At 39.3% G+C, this 21,919-nt stretch overlaps 1 protein-coding gene across 1 annotated transcript in view; it reads right to left on the bottom strand.

Moving 5' to 3' along the window:
* Window positions 1-465: 465 nt before the first annotated feature.
* The window catches only part of SLC39A8 (solute carrier family 39 member 8), a 73,245-nt gene continuing 51,791 nt past the window's right edge, over window positions 466-21,919 (bottom strand). The window contains exons 7-9 of the mRNA XM_082837841.1: window positions 4,441-4,648; window positions 4,056-4,240; window positions 466-1,935 (exon numbers count right to left, since the gene is read on the bottom strand). Coding sequence (XP_082693967.1) covers window positions 1,786-1,935; window positions 4,056-4,240; window positions 4,441-4,648 — 543 coding nt within the window. The 3' untranslated portion in view covers window positions 466-1,785. The remainder of the gene's footprint in view (window positions 1,936-4,055; window positions 4,241-4,440; window positions 4,649-21,919) is intronic.

The following is a 21,919-nucleotide window of genomic DNA, read 5'->3' as shown; positions in this document are numbered from 1 at the left end:
TGTTTTAATATCATGTTGCAAATAGCTTCTTAACCCAGACATACAATCTGTGCTTTAAAGAGGTAAAGATTATTTCTTAAGATTGAACGTAGGGCTTCCCTGGTGGCGCAGTGGTTGAGAGTCTGCCTGCCGCTGCAGGGCACACGGGTTCGTGCCCCAGTCCGGGAAGATCCCACATGCCGCGGAGCGGCTGGGCCCGTGAGCCATGGCCGCTGAGCCTGCGCGTCCGGAGCCTGTGCTCCGCAAGGGGAGAGACCAAAAAACAAAAGATTGAATGTAAACAGGTGAAATGATAAAAATAGATTCTATGTTAACTGATTTTAATGAACAATGATTAATATTTACAGTATTTATTTGCTGAATATCTTTGAAATAAACATAGCTATTTCTCTCCCTCATAATACCAAGTACATGGAAGTCACACAAAAAATACATATTAAAACGAATAATGAATGACACAATACATGGATTCAACGGTGTTTACTGTTTGGTCAAACAATATTCTTTAATTGTCAGTCATAGAGTGAAATGTACATTAACATACATGTTAAATATTCATCCCATCTGCATTATTGCTATGTGACATCATTTTATGGTCTGTAGAAAAATATAATTCCTGAGATCATTGTTGGCTTCTTTCAATCATTTTCCTCACTGTCAAATCATCTTTCCTTAAACGACTTGGGAGTGTGAATTGGGGTTAGAAGGTTCAATTGTAGACCAACTTTTTGTATCTGCTAAATGAATAAACAGGCTCTATCTTTTATAAAGGGTAGAAAAATAACCATGGTGTGTGGAATTATTTTGCAAGGTATACAATATAGGAAAAATGTAAGCTGAACACAAAAGAAGTATTTTCTGAATGTCTCTCAATCACCCATAAGGAACATAGATTTCCTAGCCAATCAGTCTTTGGCATACAGCCGTCCAGCTGTTATTTCGCATTTACTTAAAATATCCTCTGCTAAATAGTTGTGTTCATCTTTAAAAGTAAATTGCTTAAAATTACATTCAATTTCTTTCTGTAAACGAACATTTTCTTCACCTTCACAAGCAAACACATTGGATACTGAAACGTTGTTGTCACCAGCTTTACATACTGTTCTGCCGTTTGCCATGGTACAACCATAACGTAAGTCATAAGAAAGCAATGCTGGCTTTTTACGGAATCTGGTGGAGTTTACACTGAGTCTGGACTTAGTAGGGCTAACAAAACTTTACTGATTTCAAAATTCATATTATTTCAGGATGGTTTCCAAAACAATCCTAGAAGTCCCTAACTGAAATATAAAACAAAGCAAAAGTTATGAGCAATCTTCCTCTCCTGGGTTCACTAAGGCCTTGGAATCATTTGTATCTGTGTACTTGCTTGTGAAAGCACTAAAACAAATTAATTCAAAGAAAACCACTCTGAAACTACTTGAACATTTGATACAACCATAGAGGTTCAAAGGCTTATACGGCCTAGTCCGTATTTTTCTCCAAGTCTTGGTGTCAAAATGATTATAGAATGCGTCGTTTCTTGCTCTGTGATGATTTTTAATGTGCATGAAACATAAAAAAAAGTGAGTATTTAACAAATACCTCATGTATCAGGCTTCTCAGGCTGGAACTGAAAAGCTTTTTGAAGGATTTTTAACAACAAATAATGGCCTATGTCACAGATCAGAAAACCAACAATCAGCTTTCTTGACCTACAGCTGAAAACAAAATTATCTTTTAACTAAATAGGAGCTGTTTTATTTATTAAATGCCTTCGTTAACAACACCATCTTTCCCTTCCCATTACTCCAATTCAATTTCTCCTGCATACAAAGTAATGAGCAGAATGGCTGTGAATCCAGTTAACACCCCAGCATTCTGAATCATGAAGAAGGTGAAATCGGTTTTTCTTCCAGTTACCTTTTCTCTCAGCATATCATTCATCTCTGGAAACTAGAGGAAAGATATATTGTTAGATAACTGTTGCCATCTTGTGGGAGAACATAAAACTGTCACTGATAGATTCCTGTGGAGGTGGGAGGGGACGAGCATTTCTCTGAGTTGTTTAGATGTTTTAGTATAGAGAGCATAACAGTGATATCCAGCCCTACTAGACATCAACAAGAAGAAAAGTACGAAAATAGTGTTCCCCAAGTGAGTCAATACAGTGGGATGGGATGTACCTCATTTTATGTCTCTCTCTCTCTCTCTCTCTCTCTCTCTCTCCCCCAGCTCTCTTCTTTGCTCTCTGTGCTCCGTCCACACCATTCTTTTTGGACCTCAAATGCATCCAGCCTCTTTCCATCCTCAACATCTTCACACCCACCAAAACCTCTATCTGAACCCTTTTCCCTCAAAATGTTCAATGAGCTAAATCTTTGAAGTTTCAGCTTAAATCTTACTTTCCTCGGAAGGCTTCTCTTAGGCCCTCCTAATTTAGGTTCCCTTATTATCATCTTTCATCCTATATATTGTTTTTCCTTTCATTTCACAGTTTTTTATTTGTAATATGTAATAATGTGTGTGATTTTGTTTGTTTGTTGAATTTCAGTTCCCCTCTTTGTAGACAGAAGCCCCAGGAACACGGGGACTGTGCCTTGTTTGCTCCCTCCAGGGTCCACAATTTCCAAGCCTGATACAAAAATATCAATCAACAGTAGCTGATTAAATACATTTTTAGAAATCACTATATATTTAATTCCTGTTCTCTTCAATTTGTTTCCTTTTGCTTGTTCTGTCCCTCGCAAAATCATAAGGTTTTTAAATAAACTGTGCTCTGTTCTTGAAATGAAGACTAAAACAATCTTATTGCAGTGAAAGCAATTAAAACCCCAAGTTCTGTACTTAAAAGCTATCCTTTCTCAGCATATAACTTCTACTGAAAAGGCTTCATGAGGAGATCTGTAAATGCCATCATTTCAAAACATATTTCAAAGTGATCTGCTACACACACATTGATTTGCTATACATGCAATGCATACAGCGGTGCATTGTACCGAAGCATCCAAGAGGTCTCCAGAATCCACTGTCAATCCACCTGCCTGATTTGAGAAAACTTACTGGGATAAAATGGATGACATTTATGAAACCGCTCTGAAAGAAGCAAGTATGCTTTCTGAAAAAAGCACGTAAGTATATACAGCATCATTTATTAGTATTATTTCTTTAAATTGAATAACTCTAATAGATACCGTTCTTACATTACAGAAAGGAGAAGTGATGACCTAGCATAAAATATGCTATGAGCCATTAATTCTGTGAAGAAAAACATAAATGCAGTGATGGTTCTAAGAGATGAAATCCTCGCACTTCTAAGGGCCTGCACAGAACAATGAACAGAGCTATACAGTTATCATTTGGAACTAAGAATGCAGATGAAGGACATTAAATTATTAAATTATGTATGTAATACATCCTCAGTTCCAAATGCAAAAGAAACATTCCTTGAGTTGCATCCACTTAGCACATTTTCATTTTCTAGAAAGCTGTCCACGATTTATTTGAAAATGCACAGGACCATTGGTATTCTCTCTCTTACACATACACAGACATAAAGACAGACACAGCATAGACATAAACATAGATACAAATATATACCGTCCCAAGTAAATACCATTCAATTTTAATTTACCAGTTTTAGTTTAACTCAAAAGGCTCTCACTGTTCAGAACTTTGAAATAACAAAATGCTATTTACTTTAACAAGTTATTCCCTTCTGAATGTGACATCCTAACAAAAGAAGAGAGGAAAGTCCCATGGAGACATACTATAGAATACAAGCTTTACCCACAAGGCAAAACACCCAGGAAGATATCTCTCCTTCAGCAAAAATAAGTCATTTCATCCTCTGTCAAGGAGATCCTAGATCAAACAATCAAGGAGAATCACTTTCAAATCACTATTAGTACAAACTACTGAAAAAGAGTTATCTGTTGGACCAGGAATATTTTAAACTACAATAGAAAGGCCTTCCACACTGTGGAAAGCAAAAGGTCACCCTTAGTCAATTCATAACCCAGATGTGTCATTCCAAATTTAAATTAAAACAAGATAAAAATCTTAAAATTTCTTACCATATCTGCCAGAGAAATATAGAGGAACATGCCTCCAGCAAGGGCAAATATAATATTTGGAGCAAAATTATTGCCCACCAAGATGCCAAAAGCCAGCCCAACATAGCAGGAGCACGCAGAAAGGAAATTGAATAACAAGGCTTGTCGAGTACTCATTCCTGCATTGAGTAGGATCACAAAGTCCCCTAAAAGAAGAAGAACACATCAAGTGAGTAGGGGTACTTTCCTATTTGGGGATGAAATAAAAGAAAATCATCATTGTCTAAAAAAGGGCTCCGTCTTTTTGAGGTATCAGCAGGATTTTTAAGAGTGTGTCACCTGAAACGTCTCCCTCCCCTGAAACCAAGAAGCACCGGACTTGGAGAACAAGAGCAGAGTCCCTTACCTAACTCATGAGGGAACTCCTCGCACAGGATGGCAATCGAAGTGCTGAGTCCCTGCAGAAGAGACAAGGTGCAGGAGGCCCCGATGGCCAGGCCATCGATGAAATTGTGGAGGGCATCACTGAGCGTTATCATCCAGGCAATGGTCCCTATTTCTGAGAGCTTCGGCCCCTTCATACAGGTACATGAGCTTGACTCTTTTTTTCCATCCTGCGAAATAACAGAAAATCAGTCAACAGGATACCACCAATATTTCTTGAAAGTCTAAGCGATGCACAGAAGTGGATGTGTTACGTGTTGAGAGAGACAAATGTCTCCACCAGAAAGTCTTTCATAGTAGATAGGAACCCCTAATCATATAAAAACAGAGACAAAAACTTATGGGAGGGAGAAAGGAAAGGAAGAGATTGACAGGCCTTGAACAAACCACTTGAAAAACATTTCGCTTTGGTTTCACCTTCAAACAATCCTTTCGACTTGTATGAACAAATTCTTACGACTGCCTTCCTAAAGTGTAACTGATACTAACCAAGAATTTGATTTATTCACATTCTTTAAAGTAAAAGAAGTTTGTCAAAGACTAAATTTAAAGTCTCTTCCATGTTACAATTTAAATGTGAGATCCATATTTAAAGCATGATGATATCAAGGAACATTTATTTTAATCTATCTTATGCCACTGTGTGACTGCGGGCAAGGAATCTGGGCCTCAGTTTCTTCAATTGTGAAGTGAAGAGAGTGTACTCAATGGTTCATTTATTTTTCAATGACTTATTAAGTTTCCACGGTATTCAGGTAGTGTGCTGCGTGTTTAGGCTGTAACAACGTGGTCCCTACAAGCTCTAAATTTCAATGATTCTCTTAACAAGTTCCATGAAGTGTGATTGGAACAGGCTTGCTTTTACACAACACTTCTTTCCACTTTGAAACAAAAATAAAAATAGAAAACCCTACAACAGACCCTTTGCAAGAATTCAAATTTCAATCAAATTTACAAAATTGTATAAAATCAAATGACAAATGCCAACTGTAACATCTTCCAGAAACTGTGGAAAAAGATAATAAAAGGCAAATTCATTTTTAAGCAATTTGCAATTAACTGGAGAACATTTTATTCCTAATTCTCCTTCCTGCAACTCTACCTCAGCAGCTAATCAACATATTTATTGAACACCTGCAATTTGTACAACAGTGTACTGTATGCTATGCAAAGTGCACAGAAGTGGAAAATACAGCTTCTATCTTCAAGAAGCGTATTTACCTTGGAGAAACAAGATGTAAAGTATACGACTGACTCTTTTAAAAATGTGCAACATATATCAGCTGAAAAGGGCTTCCTTCAGAGCAATCATGTGCGCGGTTGTGCGTGTACTCTGACGTCACTTCATTGCTCAAAACTGTTTGGGGACCTCCTTTCAGAATTGAAGGTAGATCCTGCCACACATCTTTTCACTGTTTCATTAGTGGCAAATCTTCAGCTTTGAGGGATTTTTTTTTTGCGGTACGTGGGCCTCTCACTGCCGTGGCCTCTCCCGTTGCGGAGCACAGGCTCCGGACGCGCAGGCCCAGCGGCCATGGCTCACGGGCCCAGCCGCTCCGCGGCATGTGGGATCCTCCCAGATCGGGGCACGAACCCGCGTCCCCTGCATCGGCAGGCGGACTCCCAACCACTGCACCACCAGGGAAGCCCCGAGGGATGTTTTTTGTTTGTAGACACAGCCAAAAATCATTTGGCGCCAATAAATTCTTTTTTTTTTTTTTTTTTTTTTTTTTTTTGCGTTACGCGGGCCTCACACTGTTGTGGCCTCTCCCGTTGCGGAGCACAGGCTCCGGATGCGCAGGCTCAGCGGCCATGGCTCACGGGCCCAGCCGCTCTGCTGAATGTGGGATCTCCCCGGACCGGGACACGAACCCGTGTCCCCTGCATCGGCAGGCGGACTCTCAGCCACTGCGCCACCAGGGAAGCCCGTTACAACTTTTTATATGTGGGATGAAGGACCAGGTCGCTGGATAGGGCACATTTCTTAGTTTGGGTCCTTTTGATAGGGTGGTCTGGGAAGGCTTCTCTGAAGAGGTGACATTGATGCTGAGGTATGAAGGTGAGAAATATCTAATTAGGACCAGGGTGACAGTCAGGAGAAAGAAAGTGAAAAAGTCCTGAGTGGAATGGCAGGAGGGAGAACATGATGATGGCAATAAGAAGTAGGAGCTCCTCTTACCTGGGGCCCGAGGACACTACAGTTCAACTTTAGTGTAATGAGATACTGCAGTATTTAGCAGATTTTGTTTTAAGACCCCATCATCTTTTTTTTTTTTTTTTTTGCGGTACGCGGGCCTCTCACTGTTGTGGCCTCTCCCGTTGCGGAGCACAGGCTCCAGACGCGCAGGCTCAGCGGCCATGGCTCACGGGCCCAGCCGCTCCGCGGCATGTGGGATCTTCCCGGACCGGGGCAGGAACCCGTGTTCCCTGCATCGTCAGGCGGACTCCCAACCACTGCGCCACCAGGGAAGCCCTGGAGCCAATAAATTCTTAAATTAATATGAAAGGAGGGAGGATTGTCAGTAGTAGTTGCTAGCTGTTAGTAGCGGTAGAAACAGTAATAGCAAAGGCATATGGTGTTTATTATGTGCCAGGCACTGTACTAAGCAATTTAGATATTTAATTCCTTTAGAGCCATTCTATGAGTTAAGTACTGCTATTATCCATCATTTTATGGTTGAGGACACTAAAGCACAGAAAGGCTGGTGAACTTCCTAGGGATACAAAAGAAAGAAGTGTGCTTTTTCTAGTAACTGTTCTACTACTCCAAACTTATGGTGGGGGGTAGGGAACACCTCCTGTTTGTGGTAAAGTCTGAAGGCAATTTGCAAGGAGAATACCCCCTTTCTCTCAAAAACACTGGAAGCAACGTTGGAATAAGTATTTAACCTCCTTTTACTTTAAAAGGCAATTCTCATCCGCATAAAAAGAATTCCATCTGGTTTTCAAATGTGGTCTTTCTACTGTATAGTGTTAAAAACATAAACTGAGGCAAATGAAAAAGCTTAAGATCTTATTTGATCAAGAATGGATTCCAATCTGGCAGTGTCAAACCAGAAGTGGTTAGGAGCACTCCATGGACAGGAAGCGCAGGGGAGACACTTTTACTGAGAAAAGATGGAAGCAAAGCAAGAAAATTATTGACTGGCTGCGGCTTAAAGCCTAGATGGCTGTTTGCAATGGATTGTCCTTAGGTTTTGATTTTGTAACATTGAGACATTTACAGGCTTAGATTTTGGATTGCTTGTGTATGACATTACAGCCACCTCAGCTTAATTGTCTCCTTGTTTAATTAATTTAATTAATTGATATATCTTAAATGCACAACATAATAAACAACAGTGACTTAGTTCATGTCAAATGGGTAGCTTGGATAAGAAATGCTCCGGATCAGGAAGCAATTATTGCCAAAAGAGGAACAAAGGCAGTCATGAGAAAAAGCCACAGAGGAAGTGACCTTGGCTTTGCAAAAACCTACTGCCAAGATACATTTAATAAGACCACTTGTTTTCCTCTTCCAGCTTGGTTTACCTAATCACATATTTATAATTTCCTTATTTACTTGTGATGATTTAGGGGAAAGATTATAAGACCAAGTCTTGACTGCCTGATATTTTGTACAGAGTCTGTATACAAACTCCTTTAATTCGGAAAAAGAAATTAAATTAATATATCAGGCATGGTTCTCTTACCTCTGAGTACAGATATTACTGACTCTATTTATTATGCTTCCTTTTAGCCTTATAATCTTAGGTCTCAAATGACACTGTTGGGTAGGTTGACAGTTATACATTTTTAATAGTCTTAGAACAAATGAAAGAAGGCAAACATTCACAAACAGTTCTCTTTTCATTCAGCTAGAACAAAGTCACTGTTCAGAGAGACAATTAAGTCAAGTCCCTTTAGTTAAATTAGGGACTATTCTTCTCTTTCCCTTTATTTTTCTTTGCTGTTGTTGCTTGCTTGCTTTCTTCCTTGTTTGACTTGTATACTAAATGTGAGGCTCTTTCTAACCTCAGCCAGGATAAGGCAACTCAATCTAGTGAAAAGACCATCACTAGATGGTCCAGGAGAACCAAGTTCTCGCTCGGCTCTGACAAGAGTTACTGTGTAATCATCAGCAAGGCTCTTAACATTGCTCACCTTAGTAATTAATGAAAATGAAAGTCAAAGCAAAGTGCAGACTAATCAGAATGGGGGGGAAAGAATAGCATGGAACAAAGTTATGAGAGGAGAGAGGACACTGAGTAGAATCCCAACACAAGTACGGAGGGGAAGAAGCACAAAGTAAAAGGAAAAAACGTACTAAGAAATCAAATGGAGGAAAGCAGGTATGCGTATTGCAGAGCAGTCTGAGTTTAAGCAAGGAGGAAGAAGACCAAAGAGGGACACAAGGAGAAGGAGGAGTGGCACGAGTTGGGAGGAAAAGGAAGAGAAATCAAAAGAGGAAGACGAGGGGCTTCCCTGGTGGCGCAGTGGTTGAGAGTCCGCCTGCCGATGAGGGGACACGGGTTCGTGCCCCGGTCCGGGAAGATCCCACATGCCGCGGAGCGGCTGGGCCCGTGAGCCATGGCCGCTGAGCCTGCGTGTCCGCAGCCTGCGCTCCGCAACGGGAGAGGCCACAGCGGTGAGAGGCCCGCGTACCGCAAAAAAAAAGAACTTAGCTCTGTGCATAGGACACAGATCATATAAATATGGCTTACAGCTGCGGTGAAATACTATGCAGAGTAGTGGAGATGATTAATATTTTATTTTTCCACATGTAAAGATGTCCAAAACATAGCATTGAGGTTTATATATATATATAAAACATGTCTAGTGGGCACCTTTTTGTAAAAATTATTAATATAATTTCATGATGGTCTAAAGCACAAACATACTTGGAAAGATATATACAAAAATGCGAATCACGGTTCTCCTTAGGAGATAATACTGTGGATAATCCTTGGTTTTTTTCTTTTATCTTTTATGTGTGTCCTGGATTTTATTTTTTTTTTGCACTTATTATATATTATTTCAATACTCAGAAAACAAAACATTAAAGCCATGGGGTGAGAACCTCAGGAGAGGGAAAAGTGAACCTGTGATGACTCAGGAGTTATCATCATCGAAAAAGGTAAAGCTGGAGAAGCAAGCCGCCTGGCCGGTTTGGTCTGCATTAAAACGAGGGTGTATTGTCCCACTGAGTGCAACTTCTTTTGTTAAGTTAATGGCATGAGCACTGTCAGACCTCACTGTGCATTGGAGGAGGCAAGGTGAGTCATGATTAATAAAAATGGTTTTGTGGTTTATTGTCTATATATTTTCTTGGTAAGAAGGTAAAAGTGAGCAACCACTGCAGGTGAAAGTTAAATTTCAAATTCTGCATCCCATGCTGACAGAATTTTGCAGAGCAAGAACTGTGGTAAAAAAAAAAGTCAAAAAGGAAAGTAGAAACACTTCAAAAAACATAACAAAGATGGCAAAAGGAAGTATAAGTAAACAAACAAGAGCTGAAAACTGTATGCAAAGGAACATAAAATCTATGCCCATAAAAGAGAAGTGAATGTAATATAAATAAAAACAATAAAGTATTATTTTAAGAGGCTGCAAATAAAGAGAGGTGAGAGTTAAAGAGAGGGGCACTGAATGCAAGCTAGCTTAATGATTAAAGGGTATGGGCTTTGGCACAAAATGGGTGTGAGATTAAGTAATGGCTCTGCTACTTAACAGCTCTGTGTCATTTGGAAAGTTACTTGGGTCCTAGCTAACATAAGACAAGAAAAGGAAATAAAAGGTATACACACATAGGGAAGAAATAAATAAAACTGTTTTTGTTGGCATATGTCTGTGTAGAAAATGCAAAAGAATTTTTAGAAAAAGCTCCTAGAATATAATAAGCAAGTATAGCAAGGTTGCAGGACACAGGTTAATATATAATAGTTGCTTTCCAATAAACCAGCAATGAATAAGTGGAATCTGAAATTAAAATCATAATACCATTTACATTAGCACCCCCTAAAAATGAAATACTTAGGTATAAATCTAACAAAATATGTAGAAGATCTATATGAGGAAAAGCACAAAACTATAATGAAAGAAACCAAAGAAAAACTATTCTATTCATGCATTAGAGGACTCAACATAGAATTGTCAAGATGTCAGTCCTTCCCAATTTGATCTATAGATTCAGTACAATCCCAGTCAAAATCCCAGCAAGTTATTTTGTGGATATTTTGTGATTCTAAAGTTTATATGAAAACGCAAAATACCTAGAATAGCTAACACAACATTGAAGGAAAGAAACGAATTTGGAGAACTGACACTATCTGATTTCAAGACTTACTATAAACCTACAGTAATCAAGATGATGTGGTACTGATGAAAGAGTAGACAAACATCAATGGAACAGAATAGAGAGCCCAGAAGTAACGCATATAAATACGGTCAACTTGTCTTTGACAAAGAAGCAAAAGCAATACAATGGAGAAAGACAGTCTTTTCAACAAATAGTACTGGAAGAAGTGGACATCAACATGAATAAAAATAAATAAATAAACCTAGACACAGGTTTGACACCCTTCACAAAAATGAACTCAAAATGGATCACAGACCTAAATGGAAATGCAAAACTCTAAAACTCCTAGAAGATAACACAGGAGAAAACCTAGATGACCCTGAGTATGGCCATGACTCTTTAGATACAACACCAAAAGCATAATCCATGAAAGAAGTAATTGATAGCCTGGACTTTATTAAAATTTTAAAACTTCTGCTTTGCAAAAGACAATGTCAATAGAATGAGAAGACAAGCCACAGAATGTGAGAAAATATTTGTAAAAGACACATCTGATAAAGGACTTAAACAAAATATACAAAGAGGTCTTAAAACTAAACAATAAGAAAACACAAAACCCTACTAAACAATGGGCTAAAGACTTTAACAGACACTTCATCAAAGAAGACATACAGATGGCAAATAAGGATATGACATCATATGTCATCAGGAGAATGCAAATTAAAGCAAGATAACACTACACACCTATTAGAATGGCCAAACTCAGGAACACTGACAACACCAAATACTGGCAAGGATGTGGAGCAACAGGTACTCTCATTCATTGCTGGAGGGAATGCAAAATGGTGCAGCCACTTTGGAAGACAGTTTGTCAGTTTCTTATAAAATTAAACATACCCTTCCCATATGATTCAGAAATTATGCTCCTTGGTGTTTACCCAAAGAAGTTGGAGACTTATGTCCACACCAAAACCTGTTGTTTACAGCACCTTTATTCCTAATTGCCAAAACTTGGAAGCAACTAAGATCTCCTTAATTAGGTGAATGGATAAATAAACTATGGTACATCCAGAAAACGGAATCTTGTTACACACACCCCCAAATGAGCTATCAAGCCATGAAAAGACATGGATGGATCTTAAATGCATATTACTAAGTGAAAGAGGCCAATCTGAAAAGCCTACATTCTATGATTCCAACTATTTGACATTCTGAAAATGGCAAAACAGGAGACAGTAAAAGGATCAGTGGTTGCCAGGAGCTGGGGAAAAAGAAAGGGATGGATAGGTGGAGCACAGAGAATTTTTAGGGCAGTGACCATACTCTATATGATACTACAATGGTGGCTATATTACACATTTGTCCAAACCCATGGAATGTACAACACCAAGAGTGAACTATAAACTATGGACTTTGGGCACTTATGATGTGTCAATGCAGGTTCATCAATTGTAACAAAGGTACTGACTTGCTGGGGGATATTGATAATGGGGGAGGCTAGGCAAGTGTGAGGAAGGGGATATATGGGAAATCTCTGTACTTTCTTCTCAATTTTGCTATGAACTTAAAACTGCTCTTAAAAAAAAATTACTTGGAATCTGACTTCAGATTCCTTATCTGTAGAATGGAGAAAATACTACTACTAACTTCATAGGATTGTTGTGATGATTAAATAAGATGTTTATGAACTGCTAAGTGCTCCATGAATAGTTATTACTGTGTCACACAGATCATTTTACCTAACAAAGTACAGATGAACACTGCATTATTAAAAGGAAGAAAAACAAAAACTGCCTAAGAGAAAAGTGTGCAAGACAGAAGATTGCTCACATATGATCCTTGAATAAATTCAGGAGCATACTGATCAAGATGATTGGAGAAAATAGGAGAAAAAGTAAATCTACCCAAAAAAGAGCTTTAGAGAAGTGAGAGGGTGCAGTGACACGTGTTAAAAATAAACAAGGAAAACTTTTAACAAGGATGCTTGAGCTTGGACATAAATATACACTTGAAGAAAGCTACTGAGCTTTCAACTACTGGAGTTCAAGGTGTATGAAAGAGTCAGGAGGTTAATTAGCCAGAAGGTAAAACCCACTGTGAAATGTATGCAATCTAAATTAGTAAGTTTATATGAGTCAGATAACTGACTGGTATAGGAAGAAAGGAATCTCTAAGATGTAAAGTAGTATCTTGCGTATTCAGCATTTCACAGTTTACAAAGCACTCGCATATATTAGTGTCTTCGTTTCCTGTTGACCTTTACAACATCCTCATGAGTAAAACAGAACAGATAGTAGTATCCTAATTTTAGAGATGAGAAGAATGACTGTCTAAGAATATAAATGACTTGCTCGCCATCACACAGGAGGTGTTGGGATTAGGCTCCTTAATTAGTTACCAAACACCTATTTTAAAGCAGGCAGGAATGGTGCTAGGAACTGAGGACAGAAATATAAATAAAAGAATCTCCATGTTGCTGGAATTTATAGTCCAAACTCAAACTTCAGGCCCATGACAATGAATTCCCCTCTGCCCTTTTAGAATGACTCTCCACGCTCTCGCCCCGCTCTCTGTCCTGAAGCTGTTTTCCTGAATGGGCCACTGACAGGCTTCTTATCCTCTGGTTTCCATTTGAGATAGACCACTGGGAAGCCCCAGAGGGAGCTTAGGGGGAGAAAGAAAGGAGAAGTCAGGGTACTTATTCCTCTGATACCCCTTTGTGTGGTCACCTCAAGCTGTCAGTGACCTTCAAATGGAGAATACAGCTCTTCTCAAGACAACTCTCTTCCCAGGTTCTAGTAACTGCTCCTTCTTCGCCATCCTTTGGGCCCAGGGGTGGTAACAACTTTACCATTACTGGTCCCTGGTTCATGCGCTACTCTTATAACCCACTCACACCTTATAAATAAATCTTCCTCAAATTATTCTAATCTGAGTAATCCATCTGTTTCCCATTGGGATCCTGATAGAATCACTGGTACTGGAAGTGGCCATAAAAAACAGACCCCCCAAAATGGAATTTAATTGGGTTTTTCATATATTCAAAGTATGGGGAAGTGGGACATTGGTTACCCATGGGTGGCCTTCAATTTTCAATGAAGCCCAGAACATGAAAGGACTCTGCAAGCTCTAGGCTATATTGCAAGCTTTCCTGCCAGTTGGTTCTTAGGACCCAGCAGAGCCAGTGGAATTGGAATAATCTGTGGCAGACAGAGATGCTGAAAGGAGCCTTCTGGCAATCCCTGATCAGAGAATCACAGTGCAGACCCTTAAGATGTTAGGTTAAAGCCATGACCTTTTTTGCCATAAACTATTCTTTATCTCGAAAGCAGTTCCTTGCTTGTTCCTAGGTCCTTCTAGAGATTTACCTTGTGCCCATGGAACATCTAGTGGCCCTGAGATCATTCCCAGCAAGCCATAAATCAGCTGTTCCCACCAGCATTCCATCATTAAATTGTATATACGAGTACAAGCCCACACCAGTCTTGAAGACACAGATTGCAATGGCAGTCGATTCAGACTCTCATAATCTAAACCTCATAGTTCATCTCTTTTCCCTTAACAACAATAAGGCTACCTGGGGCATTTCCTATAGCCAGTTAACTGTGAATAGTGAGTGTTCCAGCACCAACCAGCTATACAATCTTACTCACAATGAACTTAAAACAATAAAGATAAATCCTCCAAGTGGGCAGAACTTTTGAGTGTTGTGTTGAACTTCCTGTAGAAGTAATGGCCTGAGATATACATCTACTCTAACTCATGGGTGGGTGCTAAAAGAGTTGGCCAGGTGATCAGAGACTTTCAAAAAACAAAATTGGAAACTGCTGGAAGAGATCTGGAAAAAATATATAGATGGACCTCTTGTAAAAGGCACAGAATATGAAGACAATTCTATTCCATTAAATCTCATAAGAGCCTATCACTGAGGATGCTCTCAGTAATAAAGTGAGCGGGAAGACCTGACTATAAATGTCACTTGGTATCTTTCATTGGCCATCCCAATGTTTGCTTAATTTATCCCCCAGGCTCCCTCCTTGAGGGGCAACTTAGGCTGGCTATGTCCCTAATTAAAGGTCACTGCTCCACTGAACAGTGGCTTTCTGTCCAAGATTAGTTCCCTCCCAGTTCTAGTAGCTTCTTCCTTCCCCTTTCCCTTTGGACATAAGATTGCTAACTGCTCCACCATTTCAAGCCCCAGGTTTACTGTACTCTCCCCTGTGGTTCACCCACAGCTTGCCCAGAGTTTTGTAAACTGCTCTTTTTCTATTTTTTATTTATCCTTGAAAGTGCCATCTCATTCTGGAAAGGACACGACTGATGCAAAGTTAAATGCTCACTCCACACACAACACTCAGACTCTTCATATACTATCATGTATATGTGAACAGGAAAACTTACGAAAAGGATTAAATAGACACAAAGATATAAAGAGTTAAAGGCACTATACAAATATAAAATTTCGATGGGCTTTGCTTTTATGGCTATATTTTCAAGAGATTTCAATGGACTTTATAGCTGGTGGTTCCTTTGTCCTTCCTCTAGCCCTTAAGAGTCAGTCTCAGCTCGCTATAACCAAAATCAGACTTCATATGAGAAAAGAGAAATTAATTTTATCTTTAATGCATATAACCAAATATAATTCAAATGCACTTAGTCTCTAGTCATTTGGTTTCAAGGCAAACCTCATAACTATTTTCAAAACTCTCTTTGCCAATGAAAATAACCATTAACGAGAAAATAATAATTTCCCGAAAGCTTGAAAATTGTTTCCTTTCCCTCCATCCCTTCTGTGAGAGGTGATTGAAGTTATTTAGCTCTTTAGGAGTTGAAATAATTGTCTTTCATTTGCAGTTGGGACCATATCATTTTACTGTCCTGATAAAAATAATTTAGGAGAAATCTGAGGAGTTTTCAAGAAATTATGTTACTATTTTGCCAATGGAACTTAGAGTATATACTAATTAAGTATTTACAGTTACCCTAATGGACTACTTACGCCTCTCTAAAAGGATGCCTACTGTTACTACAGATGGAGGAGGGCATTAGTGCGCTGATACATTTGAGAAGCAGGATATCGTTTCTTAGAAAAAGCTTACATGATGTACTCCCCAGCCCGCGCCAACTCTCATTGTTACTGAGAAGCCTTAAAGGAAGTCAGAGCACCAGGAAATTGGTTAAATTTTCATTTAAGTTGGAGAAATTTGTTGCGGGGCTCCTGAAAAATGGGGTTCCCCAACGGCAGGGATATCTACATTGCTCAGCATCAAGTCTCCCAGAATAATTCAGAGGAGGAAACAGGAGTAGGGTGGGATGTGGTAGAGGAACCGACGCCATGCAGCAGCTGCCTGTGTTGTAATTACCATTTGACATGAATTATGTGAAAAGAACTGAAATAAAGAAGATCCCACCCAGTGTACTACAAGTGATTGACTATCGAGCCCTGCAAAAGACGAGGGCAGGCTGTCTGATTGGCAGAGATCTAGAAATGCAAGCCTCTTAGAGCAAGAAGTCTGGGAAAGTGATAAGAGGCAAGGGATGACAGGTGACAAGAGGGACAAGAGCAAGTGCCAACCTCAGTCACCGCGACAGAAGAGGTGATGAGGACCACAGGCGGGCCCCCAAGAAACAGGCAGTCTGCCAGTAGAGAAGAAGGCGAGCAACAGAGGGTTAGAAATAACCCTGTTCTCTGAGGAGGCAGCGGTCCCGGTCTATATTTCAACAGTTTAGAAAAACAGAGCATCTCTACTTTGTATGTGGAGAGTGAGGGGTGAGAACGACAAAGGGGATAAGGGTACCGGAACCTCATTCCCTCTTAAAGATGCAAATGGATACTCTGAAGATTTGCTCACCAGTTTAAGAAAAGAAATTTGTATTGAGGTATAGTTGATTTACAATATTGTGTTAATTTCTGCTGTATGGTAAAGTGATTCAGTTATACATATATATATATATATATATATACATTCTTTTTTTATATTCAAGAAAAGAAATTTGATAGTGAGGAATTGAGCATGAAAGACACAGGATGTACTCAGGGAACTCAGAACAGTAAAATGATAATAGTAGTAGCACAAGTCATTAGTAGTAAAGTCATTTAATCTTCACAATAACCCCATGAGGTTATTAGTTCCATTTTATAGATGAGGAAATTGAGTTATAAAGAGGTTAATTAAGTAACTTGCCCAAAGTCACACCTCTAGAAAGGAGCAGGACAGGATTTAACCTTCTATGCCAAACAAACTACACCTGTGATCTCCAGAAAATATGGGGTTTTATTTTCTCTTATTCACTCCTGTTCATCCAGTATCTAGCACTGCAGGCACTCTGAACATTTGTTGTCTGAATAAATGAAGGTCAAGTAATAGTAAAAGTACATTTTCTCTCATGACAGGTTCACAAATCATTGTCACATGAAGCATCTATTCCAGTCTTTCCAAAGAACAAACATAAGGGCAGTTACACAACATGGGTAAAGGGTGCATGGAAAAATGTTCATTAATCAATTCCAAATTGGTTCATCTACATTAAAAAAAAACACTCTGAAAGTGCAGAAGTGTTTTTGTTGTTCTTTGCTTGCTTTGTCACCAATTCTTTAACGTCGTGGAGCCAGATCAAAAGCTCCTTGTGGACAAGGATTTTTTTTTTTTCATTTCAGCCCAAAGTTTAACATTAGTAGGTGTTCAGTAAATTTTTCTTTTAAATAAATCAAGGGGAGGGGGGGTCTTGTTTTGCTGAACTGGATGGAGTAATGGGATGCCAAATCACATCCTAGTCAGCAGACATCAGTGCCTCCACATCCGTCCCGGTGACCTCCAAAGGGCAGAAGACTTTTACCAGCAGCCGCCTTGCATCTAACTCGAGGATACTTACACGTTTTTCAGAAGATTGTTGGAGGAAGGGGGCAAAATATCATAGTAGCAACAAAGGTGACTAATACTGTTGAGTGCTTACCATCTGCAAGGTACTCTGCTAAACGCCGTGAGCTGAGCACCTCTAACATCCAATCGCAGATGCAGTAATGCAGGTACTAGAGGTAAGGGCTGGACCAAAACCACACAGCTAGAGATGGAAAAGCCATTGAACCCAGATGATTTGACTCCTAAGCCCATGCAATAAAAGGCAGAGAAAACTGCTCAAAAGGACTGAGTTTTTCCAGATAAGAAATTCTGTGTTCAGTAATTTATTCCTATGATAGTGGGTTATTTTATTGTTGTTGCCAGTCTCCATCATGGAAGGTGCCAGTAATTCAAGTACCTCTGGGTTTTTGTTTTTTGGGTTTTTTTTGCGGTACGCGGGCCTCTCACTGTTGTGGCCTCTCCCGTTGCGGAGCACAGGCTCCGGACGCGCAGGCTCAGCGGCCATGGCTCATGGGCCCAGCCGCTCCGCGGCATGTGGGATCTTCCCGGACCGGGGCACGAACCCGTGTTCCCTGCATCGGCAGGCGGACTCTCAACCAGTGCGCCACCAGGGAAGCCCATACCTCTGGTTTTGAGTAGAATACACTAAGCTGATGTTTTGGGGTTTGCTAACACTTCAGACACACTTAAAATAATACCTCCAATCACTGAGGGAATAAAACACCATCTCGGGCTTTCAAATCTACTCCATATAATCTGTTGTTTACAGACTGCAGTATGGATAGGAACTATACAGTTGTTTTTTGACTGTCCCTTCCTGAGTCTGTTACATTTAATTTAATAAAATGTAATTTTAGAACCAGAGGCTTATTTGAGATTATCGATACTTATTTAAACGTTAAAACACAGTAACACTTACTTTGAAGGAGTTCCATCTAAAATTTTCTCCAATGTCATTTCATGCCAGCATCCCTTGTGCCTTGGCTACTCTGATCTTCCTTCAATTCCTAAAACCCACCAAACTCTTTCCCACCCTGGAGACTTTGTGCTGGCTGTTTCCACAGCCATGACCGTCTTCTCCCTGATCTTTGCATAGAGAGCTGCTTCCTACAGTTCAGATTTTAGCTTAAATATGTTCCTGACCACCCAAACGAGCTGCCCAGACATCACCACATTTCAATTCCCTGAACAGCGTCTGTAACCCTATAATGTTGGGCTATGTACCCACTGGAACAAAGACAGTGCCAGAGATCAGAGACATTTTCTGTCTAATTTGCCACAATATCTCCAGGGGGTGGAACAGAGACTGGCATTAGGCATGTGATCACAGGATACATGACAAGTGAATGAGTGACAGAATGAAAAACTAAATACCATACTCCTGCCCATTAATACAGCTTTACTGATTTGACCTACAGACCAGGATGTCATTCAGAATGTGAAATGTTACCACAAAAGAAGGCTCGGTTTAAGATTGCCTTTATTGTTTTAATATATAAGTTGCATGACTGAAATTTTGGTCCAAGTCAGAAAAACTACCAAGAATCCAGAGAAATTTTCTGCAAAATGATACCCTCCCAGTAAAGGATCTTTGAAATTTTACTTTCCAAATGTAAAACAATCTCTAGATTTGTTTGTTTTGCAGCCTAGAAAACTATTGATGATCCTTCACTTCAGTTTTTCTGATACGTATTTTATAACCTAGTGATAAAAGTAGATAAACTAGAAAGCATCAAACCAGAGACCTGCATGGTTTACTGAAACTTCAGAGGTGATCTTTATTGGTGCTTTCTCGGCCGTTGAATTTTTTTCTTTAATCTGCCTTCACTGAGTTGCTATAAAGGTTTAATAAAGTCATGCTCATTAAGCAATTTGATATCCTCAGTAGAAGAAGATTCAATAAAGTTTGTTCTTTTTTTTACTTTTAATGCTCTGATACCTGATATCAGAAATAAGAAGCAAAAAGAACCACTTTAAAAAGAAATGGGGGGGCTTCCCTGGTGGCGCGGTGGTTGGGAGTCTGCCTGCCAATGCAGGGGACACGGGTTCGTGCCCCGGTCCGGGAAGATCCCACATGCCGCGGAGCGGCTGGGCCCGTGAGCCATGGCCGCTGAGCCTGTGCTCCGCAACGGGAGAGGCCACAACAGTGAGAGGCCCGCGTACCGCAAAAAAAAAAAAAAAAAGAAATGGGGGCTCACACATTGAGGTTTCTCCTTTTCCCTGATAAGAACTCAAACATACAATAGATCTGAATAAATTGGGTCACTGTTCAACACGGTGAACAAAGTTAAAGACAGTTTGAGAAAGTCACCACTTAATTAACAAAAATGAAGAGTCATTAACTTAATTGCACTGAGATCCTCAAAAAGGGACTGAAATCCCCTATCTAAAAAGCAAGCACATGGTAAAATCAAATTCCACCACCCAGTCAATGATCTGACTGCAACCTGATGGTAATTTATTAAGACTGAACACCTAATTTGGTCTTTAAACACCTTCAATTATGTTCTATTCACTAAGATAAGCAGTGAAGTATTTCTAGTTATAAAAGTGTTTTGTGTGATCTGGACATTTGCCTCAGACATAAAACTGAATAGATAGGAATATATAGGCAGATAAACATCTGTGTGTGTGTGTGTGTGTGTGTGTGTGTGTGTGTGTGTGTGTGACAATCTGCTAATGCTCTACTACAGAGTGTAGTAGTGTTAAGCTCAGAAAACATCTTGGCAAGACCACACTTCATTTGCAAGATACTTTAGCTTTGTGATCTTTCTAATTTAGGATTCTTATTTTTGAAATATATAGAATAAATATAATATGGAATACTAGAATATAGAATAAATTCTACCTCCCCAATAGCCTCTCCTTGGGACACGAATTTTACTTACTACAATAAAACATCTCATGCTTTGGCAAATTTTCCATCATGCAATCCACTGAGTAAAAATTACTCACCGGGTCTTGATCCAGTATTCCCAAACTGCAAGATGCAGCATGTAAAAAATATAGCACCACATAAATATTTTCAAATGAGCAAACAGCAAAATTTTTTTTAAAAAGAGACCAATTTTGGCAAGCCCAGTGTTTATGACATGGACATCTTTTATAATTCAACCTTTAAAAAAGCCTGAAAAAGCTGATGTTAAAGGGACACCAGCAATAGAATATATATTTACATTTTTCCATTGCTTATGCTAGTTTGCATAATAAAATCAAGCAACTCTTTCTGATGCCCGGAATAATTTACTTGAACCTCGTAATTTTCTTCCTCATTTTTCAAAAGAAAAATGTATTGGCATTCATCCTCAATTTTTTTTTTATCAATCAGCATATGCACAACAAAGCAACACAGCAATTCTTCATTATACTAATGGGGGAAAAATTAACTTGACATCAAGCCTAATTGAGTAAAACCTCACTAATTTTAAATAGGGATAAGTCCTGCCTGTTTAGTGAAAGCAATTTAGTACAGAACATGTTTAGATAAATACACTTTTATAGCTTTCCAGAATTCACACTCACAAATAGCTTCCACAGCAAGCACGGGGTGTGGTAGAGGGCCTTCAGAAAAACTGCCACGTTGTATGGATAAGATTAATGTAGCAGCTCAATTACAAATAACAACTTGGTGTTTCTTGAGATAACTTGAAAACTTTAGGTGCATCTTCCTAACAAATTATTTCAAAAGCGATTTTTATAGAGGATGCCAAAGTACTCTACGGCCCAGTCTACAAGCAAAATGTATAACAAATCATACGTTATTAGCTATGACAGGTTAGCAGAGTCAAATTTAATGAGGTTTCACTCTGCAGGCAATCCTCAAGTTGCACTGCAAAAGTTCATTTGTAAGTTCATGGTTAGAAATCAGAACTGATTAGAGCAATGTTCCCGTTAGGAAGGTCGTGTCATGCCTATATACGGAAGGAACATGGGTTTGGAACTCAAGACCCCAGGAGGGGATCTCATCATAACTTTGCCATTTATTATCTGTGTGAACCTGTGTGAGTTTTTTAACTTAACTGAGTCTTAATTAAATCTGTAAATAGACTTAATACCTATTTCCCAGGACTTCTGTAGGAATTAAACATAATAGCTGTAAGGCACCTACTACAGTGCTCTCTACTCCCACCCCTGGGCATTTATTTTCTTTTATCAAGTATCTCTCTATATCAGAGACGATTAGCTGGGAGGTTGTAAGGGTGTTTCAGTTGTAGGGGTGTACATACTTTAAATTGGATGTAATAATTGGTGGGTCTGTATATTCTTCTGTTGCAAAAGTTCATGCATTTCATCAAACAGCTTCC

The sequence above is a fragment of the Leucopleurus acutus genome, assembly GCF_964270905.1.
Source record: "Leucopleurus acutus genome assembly, chromosome: 4".
Lineage (NCBI taxonomy): Eukaryota > Metazoa > Chordata > Mammalia > Artiodactyla > Delphinidae > Leucopleurus > Leucopleurus acutus.
This window is presented reverse-complemented; position numbering and strand designations above follow the sequence as displayed.